This window comes from Oryx dammah, unplaced genomic scaffold, assembly GCF_014754425.2.
Source record: "Oryx dammah isolate SB20612 unplaced genomic scaffold, SCBI_Odam_1.1 HiC_scaffold_20, whole genome shotgun sequence".
Taxonomy (NCBI): Eukaryota; Metazoa; Chordata; class Mammalia; order Artiodactyla; family Bovidae; genus Oryx; species Oryx dammah.
In genome coordinates, this window is record NW_024070204.1 from 69,378,340 (window position 1) to 69,401,583 (window position 23,244).

At 43.1% G+C, this 23,244-nt stretch overlaps 1 protein-coding gene and 1 long non-coding RNA gene across 2 annotated transcripts in view; one reads left to right on the top strand and one right to left on the bottom strand.

The window, feature by feature from the left end:
• Positions 1 to 23,244, bottom strand: part of DOCK2 (dedicator of cytokinesis 2) — a 456,743-nt gene that overhangs the window by 243,398 nt on the left and 190,101 nt on the right. The window contains exon 27 of the mRNA XM_040262783.1: positions 13,263 to 13,358. Coding sequence (XP_040118717.1) covers positions 13,263 to 13,358 — 96 coding nt within the window. The remainder of the gene's footprint in view (positions 1 to 13,262; positions 13,359 to 23,244) is intronic.
• On the top strand, positions 5,757 to 7,984 carry LOC120879698. The gene is made up of 2 exons (XR_005724858.1): positions 5,757 to 6,305; positions 6,336 to 7,984. It is a non-coding gene; the product is annotated as an uncharacterized LOC120879698 (long non-coding RNA).

Consider the following 23,244-nt stretch of genomic DNA (forward strand, 5'->3'; position numbering starts at 1 on the left):
TCTCCAGGCAAGAACACTGGAGTGGGTTGCCATGCCCTCCTCCAGGGGATCTTCCCGACCCAGGGATGGAACCTGCGCCTCTTATGTCTCCTGCATTCGCAGGTGGCTTCTTTACCACTAGCCCCATCGGGGAAGCCCACTCGCCTCCTTGATACCTTCTAAAGCACATCAGAGGATATGACATATCAGTGGCTTAGCACATGCTGTTCCCTCTACCTGAGACACAGTTCCATTTTACCTATTTACCATGGGAAGTAACTTCCACTTGGGAGAATGAATGAATAGTAGCCATATCACTACTAATTATGATAATAAGGCTCTGGCTTCTTGAAGTTACAAGGCACTATTATAAAATGTTTGCTTTTGTTATCTTCAAAAAATTATATTCTTCAAAAAATTACCATCAGGTAGGTCAATGATTACTCCTGTTTCCCAGAAGAATATTCAAGGCTTGGAGTGAATAAGGTGAATAAGTAATTTGTTCAAGTCCAGGACTATGGGATGCTGAAAGCTGGAGTTCTTTCAAGGTCTGTCAAACTTGAGAGCTTGGGTTCTTAACTTCTATGCCAGACAGCAAGTTGCAATTTAAATGTCAACTCCTCTCTGCAACTTTTTCTGATCATTCCCCGCCCCTGCCATGGGATTAGTCACTCTGTCCTCTGAGTACGTGTAGTGCTTTGACAGACTGCTGCTTATATTATCTGGACATTTCTTTTGTAAATCCCTTACACTCATCTCACCAGGGAGCAAAGTCTCAGGGGACAGGAATTGTCATCTGCATCCCTGAGACCCTCCAAGCGTTTAACACATTGCCTGAAAAGCTGTAAATGTTTCACATATTTGTTGAATGAATTTAGAGGAAAAAAAAAAGATGGAAACGTTAGGAAGAGAAACAGTCCAGGCTGAAAAGACAGACCAGAACACCACCAGGAGTCCTGACTTTAGCCCCTGATTTTCTGCACAATTTTGAACAAGTTCCTTCACCTCCATCCCCCCACCTCTGTCTTCAAAATAAAACCATCTGCCTTTCTGGATTCACAGGCTGGTTAGAAGAAAAGTGAAATTATATACATGAAAATGTTTCAGTAAGTTTGACTATCTCATTAATTCCTATTTTTAAAGAAATAGTGTTTGAGGGTGTTTTTTTCCCTGATTATAAAAGGAAAGCAAAATCATTTTAGAAAAAGTAAAACTGCAGAAATATACAAATCATGTGTCCTTTAAGCAGGAAATACCAATGTTATTTTAGCTTCAGAACAAGGTCCCTGGGTCTGAGCTCTAGGCAGTCCAGAGGCTCTGGTGAGGGGTCACATTCCTTCCCTGCTTTAACATTCATGGCTTTCTTACTGCTGTTTTCTATATTTCTATAATCCTCTCAATAAATTTAAAATTTAGAATTTCCTTATGTTAAAAAATCATCATGAGTACATAATGGCTACATAAATTCATCACTGTGTGAATGTAGCATGAGTCTAGGAAAATGGAACTGATTTCCCTGAAGTCACGGAGAAGGCCAGTGCCCTGGCAGGGACAACATAGAAGGGGACCCGCAGGGAAGCCTGCTTCATTTGCTGTTTTCAACAGCATTTCTCTGTGAGCAGCTCCAGTCCCTCACAACATTCCCAGGCAAGGTGCCTCCATGTTTTTCCTCCCTGTCTGGGATTCAAGACTTTGTGGCAGACGGTAGATGGTTTCATCTCAAGGTTGAGGGGTGGCTATGTTCACAGCCCAGCTGTGGCAAATATTTTAAGTCAGAGCCATAAAATAACTTGTAATCTGACTCCTAACACTTGTGTCAAAGTAGGGAGAAGGCTATAGCACAGAAGGGGGTGTGTGTGTGCTCAGACGTTCAGCTATGTCTGAGTCTTTGCAACCCAATGGACTGTAGCTTGCCAGGCTCCTCTGTCCTTGGGATTTTTCAGGCGAGAACACTGGAGTAGGTTGCCATGCCCTCCTCAAGCAGATCTTCCCAACCCAGGGATCCAACCTGCGTCTCTTATGTCTCTTGCATTGGCAGGTGGGTTCTTCACCACCAGTGCTACCTGGGAAGACTGTAGCACAGAAGGGGGAAACAATGGCTCCTATTTACTGAAGGCCTGCTATGTGTTCCATTCTGTGCTGCGAGCCTTAACACATATGTCCCAGTCCTCGCCATGGGACTGACAGGTGACAACCATTATTAGCCCCATTTTACCAGGGCCTCCCTGGTAACTCAGACAGCAAAGAATCTGCCTGCAATGCTAGAGACGTAGGTTCAGCATTGGGTTGGGAAGATCCCCTGGAGAAGAGAATGACAATCCATTCCACTATGCTGGCCTGGAGGAGTCCATGGACAGAGGAACCTGGTGAGCAACAGTCTACGGGATTGCAAAGAGTCAGACATGACTGAGCAATGAACACAACAACACACAGCCTCATTTTACAGACAAGGAAACTGAGGAAGCTGAACTGTCATGAGGAGACTTCTTAGCTATGAGATAAGGTCGCCTCACTCGCTGAGAAAAAGAGGACCAATTCCCAGCCAGCAAAATCTTTCCAAACTCCATACCATGTGCCCCAAGCCCTATAGTCCTTAGAAAGCAACATTGGGTGTAAGGGTGCTCATCAGGGTCTAAACGGAAGACCTTCTAAAGTCTGCAAGGTTCGCCAAGGATGAGGTAAGACCAGCCTTGCTTCTAGCACCAGGAAATAGGATAGGAGATGGATAGGATAGGTAGAGTCTATCCTTTAAGAACGCACTTAAAAGCACTTATTCAAAATCAAATGGGGCCAGCTCCACTGACAGAAGCCAAAAGACACCGAGATATTTGCAGGCCATTTCATTAGGATAATGATACACCGGTTCTGCATTTCCTAGTACTACCGGCACTGTTCCCAAACCTGGCCTCTGCCTCCCTCCCTCTGGGTGCTGCCAAGAGCAGCCCCTGGGATGGCCAGGGGAGGCCAGCTTTTCCAGGTCTGAGCTCACCTGCCCTGCAGAACTGCGAGGCTCGTGTTACTGAGTCACGTGTGAAACTGTCAAGGCAGTAGTGTGTCTATTATCTAGAGGTGCTCTTACCTCCTGGCAGGGGTCTGTTCAACTGGGCGGACCAAAGAGAATGCAGTGGCTATTTTTAAAAATTTAGGAACTTTTGGTGCTTCTCTGGAAGTCCAGTGGTTACGAATCCACTTGCCCATGCAGAGGACACGGGTTCGATCCCTGCTCCAGGAAGATCCCACATGTACTTAAGCCTGTGCACCACAGCTACAGAGCCTGAACACCCCAGAGCCTGTGCTCTACAACAAGAGAAGCCGCCACAGTGAGGAGCCCCGGGCGCTGCAGCTAGAGGAAGCCCTCAGTGATGGAGACCCAGTGCCACCGAAAATAGAGATAAATAAAATTTAGGAAAAAGATCAGGAACGTCACAATTCCCATCATGTGACTTATCATGCAACAGAAGGAAGCTTTGGGAATGAGGCTGGATTTTTATGCTCCAGCCCTCAAATTTTAATTTGTCTAAAAGAATGCTACTACACAATGCCAATAAAGTATCTGGAATTTTATACGTGTATTCAAAACAAATCCTTAAGAGAAAGTCTGGCATGAAAATCGTTTCTCATCTTACTTTTTAAGTCGGAATTTTTTTAAGGCTAACCACTGATTTGTGCTTTCAGTTGGTTTTGTTCTTTCCATTCATTCACGCCCACGGCTCAGATGAGCACCTCTACTTGCCATGCTCTGGGCCAATGGGCAGGAACTTCCAAGAGAAGAGGACAAAGCCCTTTTCCTCAAGTATCCTAGTCCACTGTGAAACCTAGACAGGCAAAGAGAAAATGCCACAGGACAGGGTAACGCTGTAACTGCAAAATGTAGAGAGGACGATGAGGTCACTCGAGAAAGATGACATGAGGAACGAGAGAAAGTTTAAGAGACCAGGAGAGGGACGCAAGGCAAGAAATGCTCCTTCCTATAATCCCTTGTCTTCACCTGGTCACGTTTTTAGTATCATTGAAGAACTAGACCCAACTTTATAATACGTACCTGGGTAACTGATGTCTGCCCATATACACTATGGGTTCCTAGATAGTTGAGACCCTAATTCACCTTTTGCATATATATTTTAGGCCAAGTACTCCTTGATACGAAATCACAAAATCCTGATTAAAGCAAAGCTTCCCCACCCACTGGATACAAACCCCATCCACATTACCTTACCAAGCAGCAACCAAGCCACCCCCCCGTTCATGGTGCCATCTTTTGGTTACCAAATGGAAATTCAGGTCTCTTTATACTTTTTTTTTCCTTTCTTAATCAGATCTCCGTCTAACACACACACACATAAACATTTCCTTTCCATTTGGTCCAGTTATTCAATAACAATTCTTTTTCCTCCCTATGTTCCTAGTTTAATCAAGTCACAAAAGTAACAGTAGTAACACTTGTATAAGGGTAATGTAAGTAACACTTACATGTAAAGGAAAAAAAAAATGATGCACGGTATGTAAATAAAATAGACAGCAGGAATCTCTCATTCCTTCCGCAGGTATTCATTGAGATCATCCTGTATGCCAGGAAACAGTGTATCCTAGAGATGCCAAGTGATGAAGACAGGCACTGTCCTGCAGTTGCTAGGAAAGGTGCTCTCAGGGCAGTACGTTGAATACACGAGGTTGAGGAGAGTGGAGGGATCTCAGCTTGGTTGAGCGGAATGTGGGTCAACTCCTGACGGAGGAAGAGGAGTTGGCATGGTGGAAGAACTTGTCTTGAGATGAAAGTTAGGAGGGATTGTTCTAGACCAGGGGTCCTCAAACTCCAGGATCTAATGCCTAATAATCTGAGATGGAGCTGATGTAATAATAGTAGATATAAAGTGCATAATAAATGTAATGTGCTTGAGACATCCTGAAACCATACCTCCCCCTCATCCATGGAAAAACTCTTTTCTAGGAACCTGGTCCATGGTGCCAAAAAGTTTGGAGACTGCTGCTCTAGACAAAGGGAGTGGCCTGTAGGAGAATGCAGAAAGGGAAAGGAGCATTCCAGGAGCAACAGAGCAGTTCCCTTGAGCTGGCACAAGTGTGGGAGTTAAGGGGCACTGGGGAAAGGCATAGCCTGTACTGGGTGCCCGAGAGCCATGCTGAGCAGCTGGGCCTTCATCTTGGGAAACTGTGGGGCCAATGATGCTTTATCTCCAAGAGAAGTGCTACTTTAGAAGACCAAGTTGGCCACAGTGTGAAGAATTGGAACAGAATGAGAAAGAAGGGAGTGTGTCTTATTAGAAGCTGTAGTGATGGCAGCAGAGAGACAGTCATGGCCAGACCCAGGCTGGTGGCATCAGTGGGAGAGAGAAGCGCTTCCGTTTGAGAGGTCTTTAGACTAGAATGAGCAAAATATGGAGAAGAGCTGCGTGTGGAAGAAGACTCTCTGTCCTTCCAAAGCCCTTTAGAATCTCCTCTCCATTCTGCATTGTCTTCTGTAAGACCTGCTATTTCATAAGCACCAACATTCAAATAAACAGAAAATTTTTCTGATTTCATAGATTTTTATGGCTCAGTCACCAGAATTGAACAGCTTGATCCTAAAGATATCATTGCCATCATAAAGCCACCAACATTTTATGCCATCCTTATAGGTTTCTAAAAGTTACCACACAGGTCATCCCATTAGGTTCCATGGTCTAGACAGAAAAGCAGCTAGGTTTAAGGTGCTTGTTATGACCTTTAGAATATTTGATGCCTAAATAGCAATTTAAGGTATTAATAGTATAGGGGTATTTAAGTATATTTAAGTTATTTAAGTAATATTTAAGTATATTCTATTTAAGATCAGGGACTCTAGCAACAGCACCTCCTGGGTTCAAATTCTAGCTCTTTCAAAAAATAAACTGTGTGGTTACAGGCAAGCTACATAACCTTTCTATTCTTGTTATTTCATTTGTAAAATATGAATACCTGATGCAGATTAAGTGAGGTGAAACACATATGGTGACTTAACTTTCTGCTTGGAACACTGATGTTTTCTCAATAAATGAGAGCTTTAGTATACACATCATTTTAATGAAGTGTTAAGTCACCAAGTGAAGGTCAAGAGTCAGCTGACCACTTCTGGTCGAGACCCCCACCTCCTCAGGTCCTGGACTGCCCTCAGACATGCTCTCCACGGGATGGGCTTGAGTGTGGGTGGGGCTGGCACTGCCGCCATGCCCCTGCACAGGCCACCTGAGTCACTGGGCTCACAGGTGGCAGAGAGTAATCAAGCAGGTGGGCCATTTGTCATTTGGAAAGCAAAGTCAGAGCTTTGAAATCCTGGCTCTCTGAAGACTCAGGTGCTTTTTTTTTTTTTTTTTTTGACTCAGGTGCTTTTTGAAGGATGTTTTCCACTTTTTTTTCCTTTTTGAATGAACTGCTCTGAAATTCTGGAGCTAGCCTCATCTCAACTGCATTTATCTGTATTTAATCACTCAGTAGGCTCTTCTGCGAAAACTGGGGTAATTAGGCCCAAAATACATCACCAAGAGGCTTATTTTAACTACCTAAAATAAAGCCAGATCTTAATTTCAACAAAAGTACCAGATAATTTCCCTTCCAAGAACTTCTGGTGGTGCTCAGGATTCCTGATGCTCCCTGTGGGATTGTCCAGCCTCCGCAGTGGGAGGCGAGAGGCTGGGCACAGCCTCTTCTAGAGCAGACAGCAGCAGGACTAATCAGCCAGAGAGGGGTTCCCTGATGCCCCCTCACCTGTACAGGTGAGCTTGGGCATTTTCCCCCACACTTTGAGACCTGGGGGACAACACCAGGTACACGCAGTCTGATGTCAGAGGTCCCTTGGTTCAGATCCCATCCTTCTACTAGCCATGTGACTTTTAACTATGATGCTTCCATCTTTGGAAGCTCAGTCAGTCTATTCTCCTGACCAGTGGGAGAGGATGACACTTACCTGTGAGCCTCAAAAATGAACTCCATTGCACAATAGGGATTTTCAGTTAAACTTTCTTATATTTTAGCAATCTCTGGAGATTACAATCAGTGCAATAATAAACCACCTTGCTGCAGTTTAATTGGTAGCAAGATCTCATTCTAATGAGATCATAAAATCATTGTGCATCTCACAGTGGATAAAATATGACTTTAGCACATAGAAACCATTCCCTTGTAAAATGCAGGCTCTTAGATTACTGGCTTTTTCCACTGCGTGTTTGCTCTTACACTACAACCTTCTTAAAGAGCTAAGAATATGTGAAAGGGAATATTGGTTGTAAAGGAGCTTTTGGATTAAGCCAGAAAACAGCAATTACTTCAGTCAATACATAATATTTGCAAGAATCTTGTATACATTGCTGTTCCCTAATCTTATGCTTATAAGAGACATCACAAATCAATTCAGCACTTCTTCCCACTGAGCCAAGATGTAGCCTAGAATTTTTTTCAACACAGTACAACAGGCAGCCATTGCCAACCCACCAGAGCTGGCACATAAAGTGAAATCTATTTTCTGTCCCTGACTCAGGGCCTTAGAAGGCAGGGAAAGAGACAAAGAGGATGGGCATTGGCCAAATTAGGAAACTTAGATATATGACAAAGATCTCAAAAAATAATGCAGTTCATTGTGCAAGGTCTAGAGAGTGGAAACTTTCTCCTACTCTCCCTTATCCAAAAGGTCCTTTCTACCAAACCATGCTGCCTTTCTCAGCATCAAAGTCAAAATCTTTGGTCATTTAAGTAAATAAACATTTATCTGACAGATTAGACTCTGGCAAAGAGAAGAAGAGAGAGAAGCAGTCATGTAAAAGTTTGTTTTTCTTTTTTGTAAAAATTTCCTTTTGCTCATTTGTTACCATCAACATTTCATTGTTCAGGCAGATGGTCTACAGAGAAAAATCAGGAATGGCTATTTCCAGCAAATGATAATTACAGTGTGCTGCACACAAGAATCAATCCATCCTAGCTAGGGTTTCTGTAATTTTAATAGCTATCACCTTTTATTGCAAAGTTTCTACAAATAAGGGAAAAAGCCATCATTTAATCCCACATAGTGACAGAAGAACAGCTCAGCCTACACCCCGCCGAGGCCTTGGGATTTCAGAAGTAGTTGCTCCTGGGTTTCGTCATAAATATTGATTGTTTAATATTCCCAAGTAATGGAAACTAGCCAATAAAATTCATATCTGGAAAATTTAAAGTGATGGTTGGAATGGAAATCTCGTCTCCTTGTCAAATTTCAATTTGAATTTAAATTGGGGCCTTCAGTGCTAATACAGAGACCCCTGACCTCTGAGTAATTACTTTCCAACATAATTTTCTTTAATTTGGATGAGATAGTTCTAAGAACTGCTGGAAAGGCCCACTTTATGAAAATGAAGCTAAATCTTAGGAAAGACCTGTTTTATTTTCTCCTTCTAGTTCAGGCTCCTGAAGAAGGATATGGCAATCCACTCCAGTATTCTTGCCTGGGAAATTCCACGGACAGAAGAGCCTAGTGGGCTACGATCCATGAGGCTGCAGAACAGTAAGACAGGACTGAGCATCTAAAGAACAACCACAAGTTTAGGCACAGCCCTGCTTCTAGTGAGGTGTGCTTGCTACACACCTCTAGTACTCCCTGCTCAGCACTCTCATCACTGTAATTACAGCAGCAAACCCAAGAGTCACTGAGACTAATGACACAGCTTGCAACTCAGAACTTCTGCAAGGCTCCTAGCATCAGGCTGGAGTGAAGTGAAGGGAAAGTCTCTCAGTCATGTCCGACTCTTTGCATGGACTCTTTGTCCATGGCATTCTCCAGGCCAGAATACTGGAGTGGGTAGCCTTTCACTTCTCCAGGGGATATTCCCAAGCCAGGGATCAAACCCGGACTGCAGGCAGATTCTTCTACCAACTGAGCCACCAGGGAAGCCCAGCATCAGGCCTGGGCAGGGCAGGGCAAGTCTGAACAGGCAATTCTTTACACTCTGCCCACACTTCCTGAAATGTGGGTTCCTGGTACCCAGAAAAAGTGTTCCCTGGAAAAGGAAAGGCAATCTAAATTGAGAGAAGAGCATATATAAAAATATGAAGGTACAGTATAGCACCACACTTTCCGGAAGTATTTCACTCATTCCTTTGCTCAACAAACATTTATTGAACACCCACTGTAAACCAGGTACCCTGCTAGGTGAGAAGGATAAAAAGGATGAGTTAAAAGAAGTCAGAAAAGCCTCTTGTAAATGACTAAGTATAGCAAGCCTGATGACTGAGTGTGTCACCAGGGGTGCAGGGAGCCAAGTGGGGAGTCGGGTGGGGAGGCACCAGGTCAGAGGTGCTGAAAACAGCAGACTTGGTGAGTGGCTAGAAGTGGCAGCAGTGAGAGGGAGGGGTCAAGGGCAGCACCTCAGTTCTAGGAGGTCAGTTCCATAATCTGAGATGGTGAATGCTGGCAGTGTGCAGGAGACTCCAGGGGGTTCGTGATGAGTTGGGTTTGGGATACAGGGAGTGTGAGGTACTTGAGAGGCATCCCATTGGAGGTCATGGTTCTCCTGTAGGCCCAGACTCATTTCTGAGCCTTTGTGCTGAGTATATGAGGCTCTCAGAAAATACTCAGTGAATAAACAAATGAATACCATGTAGAAGAAACACATGTGCAAGTGCTTCTCATGTATTACTGCATTTAATTGTCACAGCAACTCAGTGAACAAGGTCTGTCATTACCCCCATTTTACAGACAGGTCCAAGTCTCAAGTCTTATGGTACAAGAGGAGAACTACAGACGTCAACCTCACAGATGAAAATGACTTAGAAACAAAACAAAACAGGAAAAGGAAAAGATGCTCGGTACCAACAGTCATCAGATAAACACAAATGAAAACCACAGTGAGGTGGCACCAGAATTGTTAAAACCTGAAGGACTGACAATATCAAGTGTTGGTGAGGATGTAGGCAAACACAGAACACCCACACACTGCTGATGGGAAAGTAAAATGGCAAAAACATTAGGGAAAAGAACTTGGCCGTTTTTTATAAAGTTAGACATACACTTCCCGTAGGCCCCAGCAATTCCACTCCTACATTTCTACCCAAGAGAAATTAGAGTTTGTTCACACAAAATTTACATGTAAATGTTCACAGCAACATTATTCACAATAGCCAAAAATCATAAACAATTCAATATCTATCAACTGAAAAAGAATAAACAAAATGCAATATATTCATACAGTGCAATACTTTTTAGCAATTAAAAGGAATTTCATACTGAAATACCCTAAAATATGGACAAACTTCAAAAAACCTATTCACAAAAAGAAGCCAGATACAAAGGGCCTCCAGCTGTATGATTTCATACATATGTATGTGTGAAAAGGCAAATCTATAGAGACAGAAAATAGATTAGTGGTTGCTGACCCAGCTAGGGTAGGGGTAAAGCGGTAGGGGTGGGCTGGAGAGTCACTGCAAACAGAACTTTTAGGGGTGAAAAAGTATTTTAAACTAAATTATGGTTATGGTTGTACAACTGCATGCATTATAAAAGCTCATCAAACTGAATATTTATAATGGTTAAATTTAAAGGTATATAAATTATATCTTAATGAAGCTATTAAAAAAAGAAAGATGAGAGAGCTGTGTGATTTAGAAGAATGGGGAGATCTCAACCAGGTTGATGAGGTTTGGGCAGCTTTACAGGGGAGTCTGTTTGTGCTGGACCTAGACTAGGTAGGATTTCAACAGATTAAGATAGCACACAAAGAAATTCCAGACAACGAAAGCAGCATGAAAGTGAACAAATGCCAGGCACATTTGGGCAATATCAGTTCAGTTCAGTTGCTCAGTTGTGTCTGACTCTTTGTGACCCCAAGGACTGCAGCACGCCAGGCTGCAGCTGGGGCAATATACTGATATCCATTTTGGCTAGATACTGTGGATGGATAAAAGTAGATGAAAAGGCTGAAAATTTTGGTTATGGCCAGATCACAGAAGCTGAGAATGGCCAGACTAGTGCATTTATGCCTTAATTTGTAGGTATAAATTTGTAGGTAGACAGTAGGGAGCCACTGAGCATTCTAGAGTAGGGGAGTGTCTTGGCAAACATTAACAGACCAGCAGTGAGCAGTGTGCATCGGAAGGGCAAGCAGCCGGGGCACGGCACCAAATAAAGGTCTCAGCATGAAACAGGGCCAGACTCGGCTCGCCTGAGTACGTTGCTAATGTGAAGGGACAGAGAGACACACTGTACCAAAGAGAAAGCAAAATAATAACAGACACCAGTTACTTGGTGCTTTCTACGATCAGTGAGTTTCAAAGACTCACTGCTCTAAAAAGATACAGAGACTTACGAGCCTGCTATATATGGGATGAGCCAAATAGACTGACGATCCTCTTTAGGTCTGGCTCCAGAGAGCAGGAATAAAGATTAGGGAGGTCATAAAATGCTTATCTAAGGTGCATTACGGGAACCACAGATGTGGAAACTTGTAACTGAATAAAAAATAATGGTGATGCTTTAAAGGTACAAGGATGGACAAGTGACAGAGGATGAGTCACATGGCTGTCTGCTTCAGAAGGCAGGAGGACCTGGGCGCTGCTGGTGCCCTCCATGGACGTCACCACTCTCTTAAATGTACATACTGTGCCTAAGGAACCAAGCACCCACACGAGTAGACAGGACTGAACGGGGAGAAAGAAGACTGTTGCACTCAGCTGCTTCGAGGCAGGGATCAAGTACTTGCCCAGCTACTGTTAGAATAAACCCTCAGCCCCGCATGCCCTGTACCCATGAAGCAGGACTATAGTTATTGATAGTCAACATCCCCAAACCTGGCTCATATCGTACCATTTTAAAGTAGAGATCTCAAACTGGCTTTCTGAAAGCCGAATCCGGATGTTTGGGAATCATAAAATGTTTATAAATATTTTTAAGCAGCTGCCAACACTTAAACATCAGGAAATTTCACATGAAGTACAGGAATTTTCAGCTTTTCTCAAGAAGTTGGGAGTTCTGGCAGCTGTACAGCTAATCCCACATAGTTTCAATCAATCACATCTGAGTAGTACTTGTCTCCATTAAACTTTAGAGTTCCTGCCTGGTACATTTCATTTTTTCCTTCACTCATTCATTCACTCAACAAGTATTTATCAAGTACCTACTATATTCCAGGCACTGCTGAAGGGTCTGGAGACACAAATGAACAAAACAGACAAAGATCTTTTCATTCTTCAGCTCATATTATTACAAGGAGGGCCAGCCAATAAGCAAAGAAAAGAAGAATGTATATATATACACACACACACACACACGCATAGATATATACAGATATATATCACTTATATAGTGATAAGTACTAAAAGAGTCCCTTGGACTGCAAGAAGATCAAACCAGTCAATCCTAGAGGAAACCAGTCCTGAATATTCGTTGGAAGGACTGATGCTGAAGCTGAAACTTCAATATTTTGGCCACCTGATGCAAAGAATGGACTTATTGGAAAAGACTCTGATGCTGGGAAAGATTGAAGGCAGGAGGAGAAGGGGATGACAGAGGATGAGATAGTTGGATGGCATCACCGACTCGATGGACATGAGTTTGAGTGAGCTCTGGGAGTTGGTGACGGACAGGGAAGTCTGGTGTGCTGCAGTCCATGGGGTCGCAAAGAGTTGGACGCGACTGAACTGAACTGAACTGAACTAAGAAACATGAAGGAGTAGGGTGTAGAGATGGAAAGCAGCTGGACAAGTGCTGGATACTGTGGACACAACAGTCAGGCAGGGAAGTCTCTCTGATAAGGAGGCACCTAAGCCAAGATTTGATTAGCATCAGGGTATAAGCAAGGAAGAGAGGCCAAGCAGAGGGAATAGCAGATGGAATAATGTTTTATGTGTGGGAGAAACACGTGAGACAGCCATCAAGGGGGAGAGGGCATTTCAAGTTCTAGCAATGGTTTGGATTTTGCTCCGAGTGAGGTGGAAGACCACTGGTGAGACTGAGCAAAGGAGTGGCACAGCTGGACATGCCTTACTTACACAATCTTCTCTCTGGTGACAGAACTTTCCACCATTTATAGATGAGGAGGTTGAGACTGAGAGAGGCTCCACTTACCTGGTACATTCATCTTCGTAGACAAGCCCTAAGCCTAAGTTTATCTTAGCAACTTGAGTTAACTCTCATGTTCTCCGAACCCACATAGGGAAAATCTGACCTCTATAATCCAAAACAAAGCAACAATTGTTGCTGGGTGTTTGATATGACTGATGTTCCAGAAAATTCATCCCTTGACCCCAAACAGTTTGGAATGTTTGACAAGAGGAAAAGATCTACTTACAATCAGAACATGATCCCGCCCCATTGTGATGACGGTCCGGTTCACCGTGCGAAGCAGCTGGACCATGATTTCTTGGATGTGGTGGTAGGTGAAGGCCTATAATACAGAGACATCTGTGTGACAACCAGGACACTGTATAATGTCTGCACACCTCTTCCAAAGGACACACAACTGTGGTAAAGCATGGTGATCACCACGCCCACCACCACCACTACCAGCAGCACCATCATCGCCATCAAATTTCCTTGGCATCACCACCTGCTTGGGGCACCAGGAACTTCACTAACCACCTTAAACATAAGTCAGTAATTAAAAACTGAAACTCTGGAATCAGAAATTTATGGTTCAAAATACTAAATCTGTCGAGAATTATTATATTATATTGGGTGAGTTACCTAACTTCTCTGAACCTTGGTTTCTTCATCCGTGTAACAGGATCTAACCTGGAATAAGAGGGAATTTAATGCAGGAGACTGGTTATACAGGTGATGAAAAAGCTGAGACACCAAAGAAGGTAACTTAGGGATTAGCAATAGCAGGCAGCCACTGTTACCTCTAGGCTGGAGTCTAGGCTGGAGAGACAAATAAAAGAAGGCAGTGTTTCTGTAGCTGGGACTGGAGTTAGGTAATGCAAACCGTAACGATGGGAGAGCTTGTGCAGCGGAAAGTGCTTTATCTACTTTGGAGGAAAGAAGTCAACAATGAGCCAGGTTGTAACATTCATAGGGTTCTGCCACTTTAAATACAAGTCTCTGAACCTTGGGTAGGACTTGGTGGTGGTTTTTGAGCATATGCTGTGGCAGGGAAGTGTTTTATGTAAGTCTGCCTATGTCCTCAGGTCCCTTTACCAGCAGAGACTTAAGACACAGAGTTTCGTTCATGGGAGAAACTTGGGAGAGTAGTCGTGGCCAAGTGGAAAGGCTGTGGGACTGTGAAAGCAGTAGCTCTGGACCTGAGTTCCAACTTTGCCCTCACCGGCTGTGTGACCTCACTTATCATCTGAACCTTTCTGAGCTTCATGTTCCTTATTTATAAACCATGAAAGGTTTTCTAACCAGTCTTTCACGGTTGGTGTGAACATAAAAGTGAAAAATGCCAGTTCTGGAAAAACTGACTTGCCTAATTCCACTGCAGGAAAAACTGTAGGTCTGAGATAAACCCTGGACATCAGTGATTTCTGAATTGCATGTGGGTTATTCTGATGGCTAGGAACCATGACACAGATAGTGAAGTGCTGGAAATGAAGGCTTGGATCTGGGAACATCCTGTGACCCCAGGACCTAACAATAGCCGGACATAAATAAAGTGATAAAGAGATGGTGGCTGGAAAAGCAGACGACCATTCACTCATTCATAAAGCACCGTACATATCTTTGCTGCATCCAGCGTAACTATGGTTTATCTCTTAACGTAACAAATGAATGGAAAATAGGTTCACAGTTGCAAAAGAGAGAATAAGAAAATAAGTGCTTCTTAAAAAATGTCCTTCCCTCCCAATGTGCCTTCAGTGACTCTTGGCACCCAAAGATGAATAACTCAGAGCTTCTTTCTCTCTCTGCCCTACACTCACTTCTACATGCTGGCTAATCCCCGAGTCCCCAGCCCCGTGGAGCTCACTTCAAGAACCTCTGCCACCAGAGCTGCCATCAGAGCATGTATTTTACAGAAACAATTCTCAGACTCCATTAAGTTCAGCCAGACCTCAGTCTCTTGCTAGGCTTGAGCTATTATCCTGCCTCTCCCCACATCTTACGTTTTCCTCCCGGTGCTCAGGAGTGGGCAAGAGAACATCTCCCTTTACTTCTTGGCTACAGGTGAACGTCTCTCCTGATTTCCTCCGCCTTTGTTTCTTCAAGCCTTTTTACTGGTTTACAATCTCCTATTTCTTGAACCATGTGAGCATGATGCTTATAGCTTTCTAAATCCTGGCACATTGCTAAACACTTTAGTTCCTCTCACAAGATGGGTGATATGATCCCCACTGTTCAGATAAGGAAACTGAAGCCAGAGAGGTCAAGTAATTTGTACAGAGACACCCAGCTAGAAAGTCAAGGAAAAAGGATTCAAACCCAGAAGTTTGGCTGCAAAACCTTCCCCTCATCCAATCTCACCCAGACTGGCTGGAACATGGACACAGATCTCTGGTTGTTACTTTGAAACCTCGTTAGCCTCTTCCATACATCAAAATGGACAGACTCTGCCTTCAGTTGAGCCAGTTTCCAACTGACCTCAGTGACTTCTAATCTTTTCTTTCCATTTAAAGAAATCTTCAGTGCTTTTTTTTTTCATTACTCCCTTATCTTCTCTGTATTCCTTTGCATTTCATCAACTTAAGCCCATTGCAAATTTATATGATAGTTTCCATTTGATGTTATTTTCTTCTAGGATTACATCTCTTCCTTTACCAATACAGATAATAAAACCCTTTTCTCTTGCCCTCCTGCCCCCTGCTTCTTTTAAAAAGCCATTTTTCTTAGTCCAAAGAGCATCAATTAGACTGCTCAGGAAGTTTGGTATTTAAAAGTGGAAAACTGTCAAATTCAATTTATTTCACTCTGAAACCTCCCGAAAGGGGAAGTTGTGTAGCAGAGTGTTTTGGGATCAGACAGATTTGGGTGTGAATCTCAGTTCTGCTTATTTGAGCCAGGAGACCTTGGGTGAATTACCTTTCCACTCTGCCTTTCAGTTTTTTCAGTTATAAGATGTGACAAACAACAGAAACCTCAAAGTCCTGTTTTGAAACATAAAGTCCTGCAGGAAAAGGACTAAGGGCCAAGATGCAGCAAGCCTTCAGTGAGGGGCGGCTGCAACTCCCGTTCCCCTAGGTCTGCGGCAGCATTCTGGCCCGCTTACAGAGTCCCATCACGTAGCAGAAAGTGCAGTACAAGGCAATCCACAATCTAAACTCTGAATGATATCGAAATGTCACCCAAAGAAAGTATAGCATATATGCAAATGGAAAACTTTCAAGATGATAAACCTGTGCTAAGCAGTAAAAATGCAGCCACAAATCACCCGCCGTTAATTGCTCCGCTGCCAGGCAAGGGAGGGAACTTCTAGGAACATGTCTTACAGGCTCGAACTAAACGGTGGTTTGTAATTGAAATGACAAAGTCAGTCTTCCTATTATGGCCCTGGCAAAGAAATTAATCCTTCCAACCTAAACACACTGCAAACTGTAGTGACTTTTTTTTTCTTTTAATAATCATAAGCTGTGAGATCTGGAAGGAACTTGGAGTCCTTTCTTTAAATGAAATCTTATGCTTAAACCTACTAGATAACATAATGAAAGGAGAGCTCAAATGGGGGTGGAGGAGCAGCCCCTGCCTTCCTGGCTCATCCTAGTCCTGATGTCAGCCCAAGACTCTGCGGAATGAGATTCAAAACTACTGCTTTCCCACAGTGCTTCCAGAACTGTGATACAGCATACCATATACGAGACAATTTTAAGTAGTAATACACAGACACAGCATTTCCTAACTTCGAATACAATTGTGTGAAAGGTATCCTCTTCTTTCAAATTTTTGTTTAGCCGTTTTGACAACACCAAGTAGAAAAATCTTTCTTTAGTGCTAATATGCCTTTAACACCCCTCTGGTTCATGCAAGATTCCTTTTTTAACAAAGAGGGAAGAGCAGACAGCACACAGCAGCATCTAGTTAGAACTTAGTAATATTCTTTAATGTTTATTGTGCTTATTTTTAAAGTTAAAGCTTATTTATGGCAAGTGTCTAGGAACAAGATCCGAAAGCTGGAAATAAAGCAAAATGAGGATGCATGTTTTTTAAATAGAACATTTCTGACAAGCTCATATTGGAAAAGAGGGGAGCGGTCCTCTTAACATTCTCAGGAAATGTAATTTTGTTTGATTACCATCCACATCATGGCATCCGATCCCATCACTTCATGGCAACTAGATGAGGAAACAGTGGAAACAGTGACAGACTTTATTTTTTTGGACTCCAAAAGCACTGCAGATGGTGACTGCAGCCATGAAATTAAAAGATGCTTGCCCCTTGCAAGAAAAGCTATGACCAACCTAGACAGCATATTAAAAAGCAGAGACATTACTTTGTCAACAAAGGTCCATCTAGTCAAAGCTCTGGTTTTTCCAGTAGTCACGTATGGATGTGAGAGTTGTACTATAATGAAAGCTGAGTGCTGAAGAATTGATGCTTTTGAACTGTGATGTTAGAGAAGATTCTTCAGAGTCCAGTCAATCCAAAAGGAAATCAGTCCTGAATAGTCTTTGGAAGGACTGATGCCGAAGCTGAAACTCTAGTACTTTGGCCACCTGATGCCAAGAACTGATTCATTTGAAAAGACCCTGATGCTGGGAAAGATTGAAGGCAGGAGGAGAAGGGAATGACAGAGGATGAGATGGTTGGATGGCATCACCGACTCAACGGACATGAGTTTGAGTAAACTCTGGGAGTTGGTAATGGACAGGGAACCCTGGCGTGCTGCAGTCCATGGGGTCACAAAGAGTTGGACACGACTGAGCAGCTGAACTGAACTGAACCATCCACAACTGATTACAGCTCTATGAAGATGAAGGTTACCTTGTAGAAAAATAACCAAATGTGAGTTTTGTTTTTGCTTTTTGCTGGTTTGCTAAAGGTTCTACTGATTTGTAGAATTTTGTCTTATATGTAAGGACAATTTTCTACAAGCATGTGTTCTCCCCCCACCAAAAAAATCAATAATCCTAAATACTTTTAAATCAGCTCTTTCATTGTTCAGCTTATACCCTAGTTTATTAAATAAAACTCTGGCACTTGCTATATAATTGCATAAGATGATATTAACAGATATTTATTTATTTGGTTGCATCATGTCTCAATCAGAGGCTTCCCTGAAGGCTCAGCAAGTAAAGAATCTGCCTGCAATCCAGGAGACATAGGAGCCATCGGTTCAATCCCTAGGGAGGAAAGGAAGATTCCCTGGAGGAGGAAGACGGTAAACCCACTCCAGTACTCTTGCCTGAGGAATTCCATTGGCAGAAGATCCTGGTGGGCTACAGTCCATGGGGTTGCAAAGAGTCAGACACGACTGAGTGACCGATGCAGGCACCACGCGTGTTGTCCTCAGTCTTTGCTGCAGCACGTGGGATCTTTAGCTGTGGCATGTGAACTCTTAGTTGCAGCGTGTGGGATCTAGTTCCCTGACCAGGGACGAAACCCAGGGTCCCTGAACTGGGAGCCTTAGCCACTGGACCGCCAGTGGAAGTCCCCATAAGATGATATTTTTAACTGTTTGAGGACTCTGCATTATACAAGTGATGCTGACTACTTATGACAGTGATATAAATTTCTTTATTTTTATCAAAGTTACAAATGTATGTAGTTTAAAAACATTCTCTAAGGTTCATTAAAAAAAACAAAACAAGGAAACAGCAGTGCCTCATGTTCTCACCAGGGGAACTTCTTTGCTTCTTTTACCTGCTGAAGTTGTTATTTTGGTATTTATAACTGTGTTGCCAAAAACGTGCTTGCATTACTCGTTTTTAAAACAAATGTTTTCTTCCTTTCGGTGCTACTTGCACGTTCTCCATCACGTGAGACAAGGATCTCACTCTCATTCCTGTCTCTTCCCCATTAGGCCCTTGGGTCCTTCCCATTTCTTCTCCCCATCCAGCTGCAGTGTATGTAGTTCTGCTTTGACCCATATTTAGCATGGGCTTCCCTGGAGGCTCACACAGTAAAGAATCCACCTGTAATGCAGGAGACCCAGGTTTGATCCCTGGGTGGGGAAGATCCCGTGGAAAAGGGAAGGGCTACCCACTCCAGTATTCTTGCGTGAAGAATTTCATGGACAGAGGAGCCTGGCAGGCTACAGTCCATGGGGTTGCAAAGAGTTGGACAAGACTGAGTGACTAACACTTTGACATTCATATTTCACAGTTAAAAAAGTTCTGTAAACTGTAACCAATTTCCATTTTAGTGCCACCTGGGAAGCCTGGAGTTCTTCCTTAGTTCTCTTTAACCAATGGTGACATTTTACTGTGGGTAACTCAAAGGCTGGTTGCCAACCCTGGGCACAGGAGTAGGGCTTGTGGTCTGGAACCTTCACTGCAGGATGATCTGATCGGGGAGTTAGTATGAGAAGCTCAGGTATCAGTACATACAATTCTTTCTTCTGGGCTAGTCTGGGCTGGTCAGATTACACAGACAAGACTTTTCTGATCTCTTGTCTGAAGGGTTAAGGCCTGGCTGCCAGCACTGCAGAAGCTGAATGGGAGGAAAGTGCTGGGCCTGTCAGCTTCCAGGATGCATACTTTGACTGAAACCTTGTTTTGAGTGAGACATCACTCCCTTCGATTTTGCCTGGTGTCTCCTAGTCCAGATACCTGCTGTTTTATCCTCTTTATAGAACGAACATCCAGTGACCCAGCTGCTCAGAGTCAGGCTGCTTCTTTCACAGGCTTGCAACCGATCCTCCTTGTTTGAACTTCTCTCCTTCATCCTACCTCCAGGGACACTCGGTATCACCATTTCCTCAAACTGTGGGGGCAATCTTTGCTTTAGACTGGATGAGTTTTCAGTTTTCTGCATTGCTGGCTTATGAATCACTTCATTTATTACTTTTTCACATGATATCTATCTTCCTTTTATAAAACTCCCTTTAATATTTTTTTCAGTAGGCTTTTTAACAGGGAGCAAAATATATAGCTATGTTTCATCTACCATCTTTTCAAAGATGTCTATCCTAAAATTTCATGTTTAAATATTTATAAGTGAGTGGATTTAATTAGAAGAATTACAAGTACATGGGTCAATGTTTAAATAACAAAAAATGAGATTATATAATACAAATGTCTCAGGTTTTGAACTTCAACTTTCTTGGGAGAGTGGGTGGGTGAGTACTACAAGGTCATGTAACCAGTGACAGTCATGTCATTAGAGCTAGGATGAAAAATCAGTTCTGGCGAGCCAAGTCCAACTGACTGCTCCCTCTGCTCCAGCATGTGAACAGCCTTGGTCCTTGTGTTCATGCCAAGGACAACCCCAGCTCCCCTTTTCAGTATTACGATGAAGAGTATCAGGTCACAGTTACAGAGTTAAATCCAAAGACCTTCTTTGTTTAACAAAAGAGTGATAATGCATGTTCTGTCCATAACATCCATGGACACTATTGTTTTTCTCTTCTTTGTGTTCCTATATAAAAAAGTCTTTTCAACCTCTTTCTGATCTCGAAAGCACCACAAACACTAACCTAGAAAGACAACATCCTAACTTCCTAACCCACTATCACCTAAAGCAGAGTCATCCTCTCTCTTTTCTCTGGCTCCTGGAGGTGATGTGATTTTCTCATGAGTTTAATTCTGGGTTTAATGCTGTTTTCTTTCCTCCTACGAGAACTGGTTTCCATTCTGAAAGACTTGACTTTACCACAGAAGAGCTCATTGTGTGAAGCAAGTGAAAGAGTCAGCTAGAGACTCAAGAGACGTAGGAGTCAGGATCAGTGAAGGTGGGTGGGGGTCTTTGCTGCACCCCATCATCTCTGCCTCTCCTACCCATGAGTAACCCCCGCTTTCTGGCTAGGACTCGGGCAGTTCCTTTTTGCGGTCATGAGTGTCTTTGCACTATAGGTTAGTTTTCTCTAGAGAGGAGAGTGTGAGCTGGTGGTAGAGGGAGGTAACACAGGAAAGGAAGATGTGGGTTCTTCCTCTCACACCACTGCCACCTAACAATCTCAAGGGCATCCTAGAAGCTAGGAGCTGAGCGTGTGGACTTGACGTGCACAGTCTCATTTCCTTATCTTAAAAACCCACTGAAGCCCCAGACGTGAAATACAGGGATCAGAGAGGCTTACACAGGAACAACAATTCCACTTGCTCAGGAATTATCCATTCATGGGTGGCCAAGTCTGAACCAGAGCTCACTTCTGTCTAATTCTATGCTCCTTCCACGATGCAAAGTATGACGGTGGTGCTGAGGGGGGAAGAGCTTTAAACCCTCCAAAACCTCTCTGGCAATGATTTTCAGGATTCTAACGATACAGTCTCCCCTTGAGAGATTATAGAGCTACCACTAACTATGTTCCTTCCTCGTGACGGTCAGTCTCACATCTGTGAGCCTCAGTTTCTTCATCTGTGGCATAATGGCACCCACAATACCAGAATTACTTTGAGAATCTAATGATTCTCTGTAGGTATTTCCAACACATGATTGCTAACATTTTTTGAGCTTTTACTACATATTATGCATATATTTGCTGGGAAAGATTGAAGGCAGAAGGAGAAAAGGGCGACAGAGAATAAAACTGTTGGATAGTATCACCAGTTCAATAGACATGAACTTGGGAAAACTCCAGGAGATGGTGAGGGACAGGGAAGCCTGGAGTGCTGCAGCCCATAGGGTCCCAAAGAGTCGGACATGACTTGGTGACTGAACAACAACATGCATGTATTACCTTAAGGAATTCTGAAAGCCCCTATGAAATGAGGGAAATACTTTAATTATCCAAGATTTATAGATGAGGAAAGCGAGGTTCTGGCTGTGGTCACATGCCACATAAATGCTGATCCAAACTCCAATTCAAGTCTGTTTGACTTCAGAGTCCAGGCTTATAATTGCCATTGCCTCCGTTTTTTAGGATCACAGAAATGAATGGATGTGGCAGCATTTTGTAGATGATACATCATTCTGTAAATGTGTCCAAAGTAAATAATAACACAGACATTTGTGTGCACAGCTGTTTATAGCATATTGTATCACTTATAATATCCAAATGTAGCAAGTAAGATAAATGTCTCCAAATCAGGATCCTATCACATAAATGATGGCATATCCACACAGTGGAGTAAGGGGAACATAGATACATCTTCATTTGGAAAGATATCCTTAATATATCAGTACAAGCAGACTACACAGCACCATATATGATATAGGCCAATTTATATTTTGAAAAATATTTTTCTATGTCCAAAAGTTCTGAAAAAATTAATAGGGAACCATTAACAGTGATAATCTTGAACAGGGAGGAGAGGAAGAGATATGAGGTTAAAGGGATAATTTACTTGCTAAGATTTGTTGGACATTTTCACAATAATCATGTGTAATAATAGAGAAAACAAAACCATTGCCCAATTGGAACAAAATGAGAGTCAGTGCACACACCTAGGACTTCCCTAGTAGCTCAGATGGTAAAGAATCCACCTGCAATGCAGGAGACCTTGGTTCAATCCCTGGGTCAGAAAGATCCCCTGGAGAAAGGAATGGCTACCCACTCCAGTATTCCTGCATGGACGGAGGAGCCTGGCAGGCTATGGTCCATGGGGCTGCAAGGAGTCGGACATGACTGAGCGACTAAGCTTGCATGCATGCTACACGCCTAAGGAACCATATTCACAGAGGACTGAGTGGACACACACCAGGGCTGCCGTGCCCTGCAGCGGGCTCTGTGTCCAGAGGTGAGGGCCTCCCCTCCTGGAGAGCCCTCACCCTGTGCTCCTGAGGTGCCCACAGAGCCTTGGTGCTCACATGCAGAGGGCTGTTGTCAACGTAACTGAGGCGGAGTGGACAAGAAGCGCTGCAAAGTCACCCAGGTCAACGCTTTTGTAAAAGGCACAACTATGAAAATTTTATTCCATTTATCAAAAGCTTTTTACCTACATTTCATGGCAAGTAAAAAAATCTACTTAAAGCAACAAGAAAAAAACGTGACAAAACTATCACCTCTCTCTCTCACACAGACACAAATACCATTGTGGCTAGAGAGAAATGTTGTTTTTATTTGGATTCTGTAAGTTGTTTTGTAGGGGTTTTATTATTACACTGGGATCTCCAACACACAGCCTAGAGTGCAGAAAACTGAACCTCCCAAAGTCTAAGAGTCCATTATCTTAATGCTGATGAATGGAGGCTGGGTGGGGCCATTTGTGAAGATGTACCTTGGAGACGCTCTACTTTCACGTTTTGTTCTTCAAAACAGAAGGAATCTACGGGCATTGTGTAAGGAGTAATGAATAAAGAACACA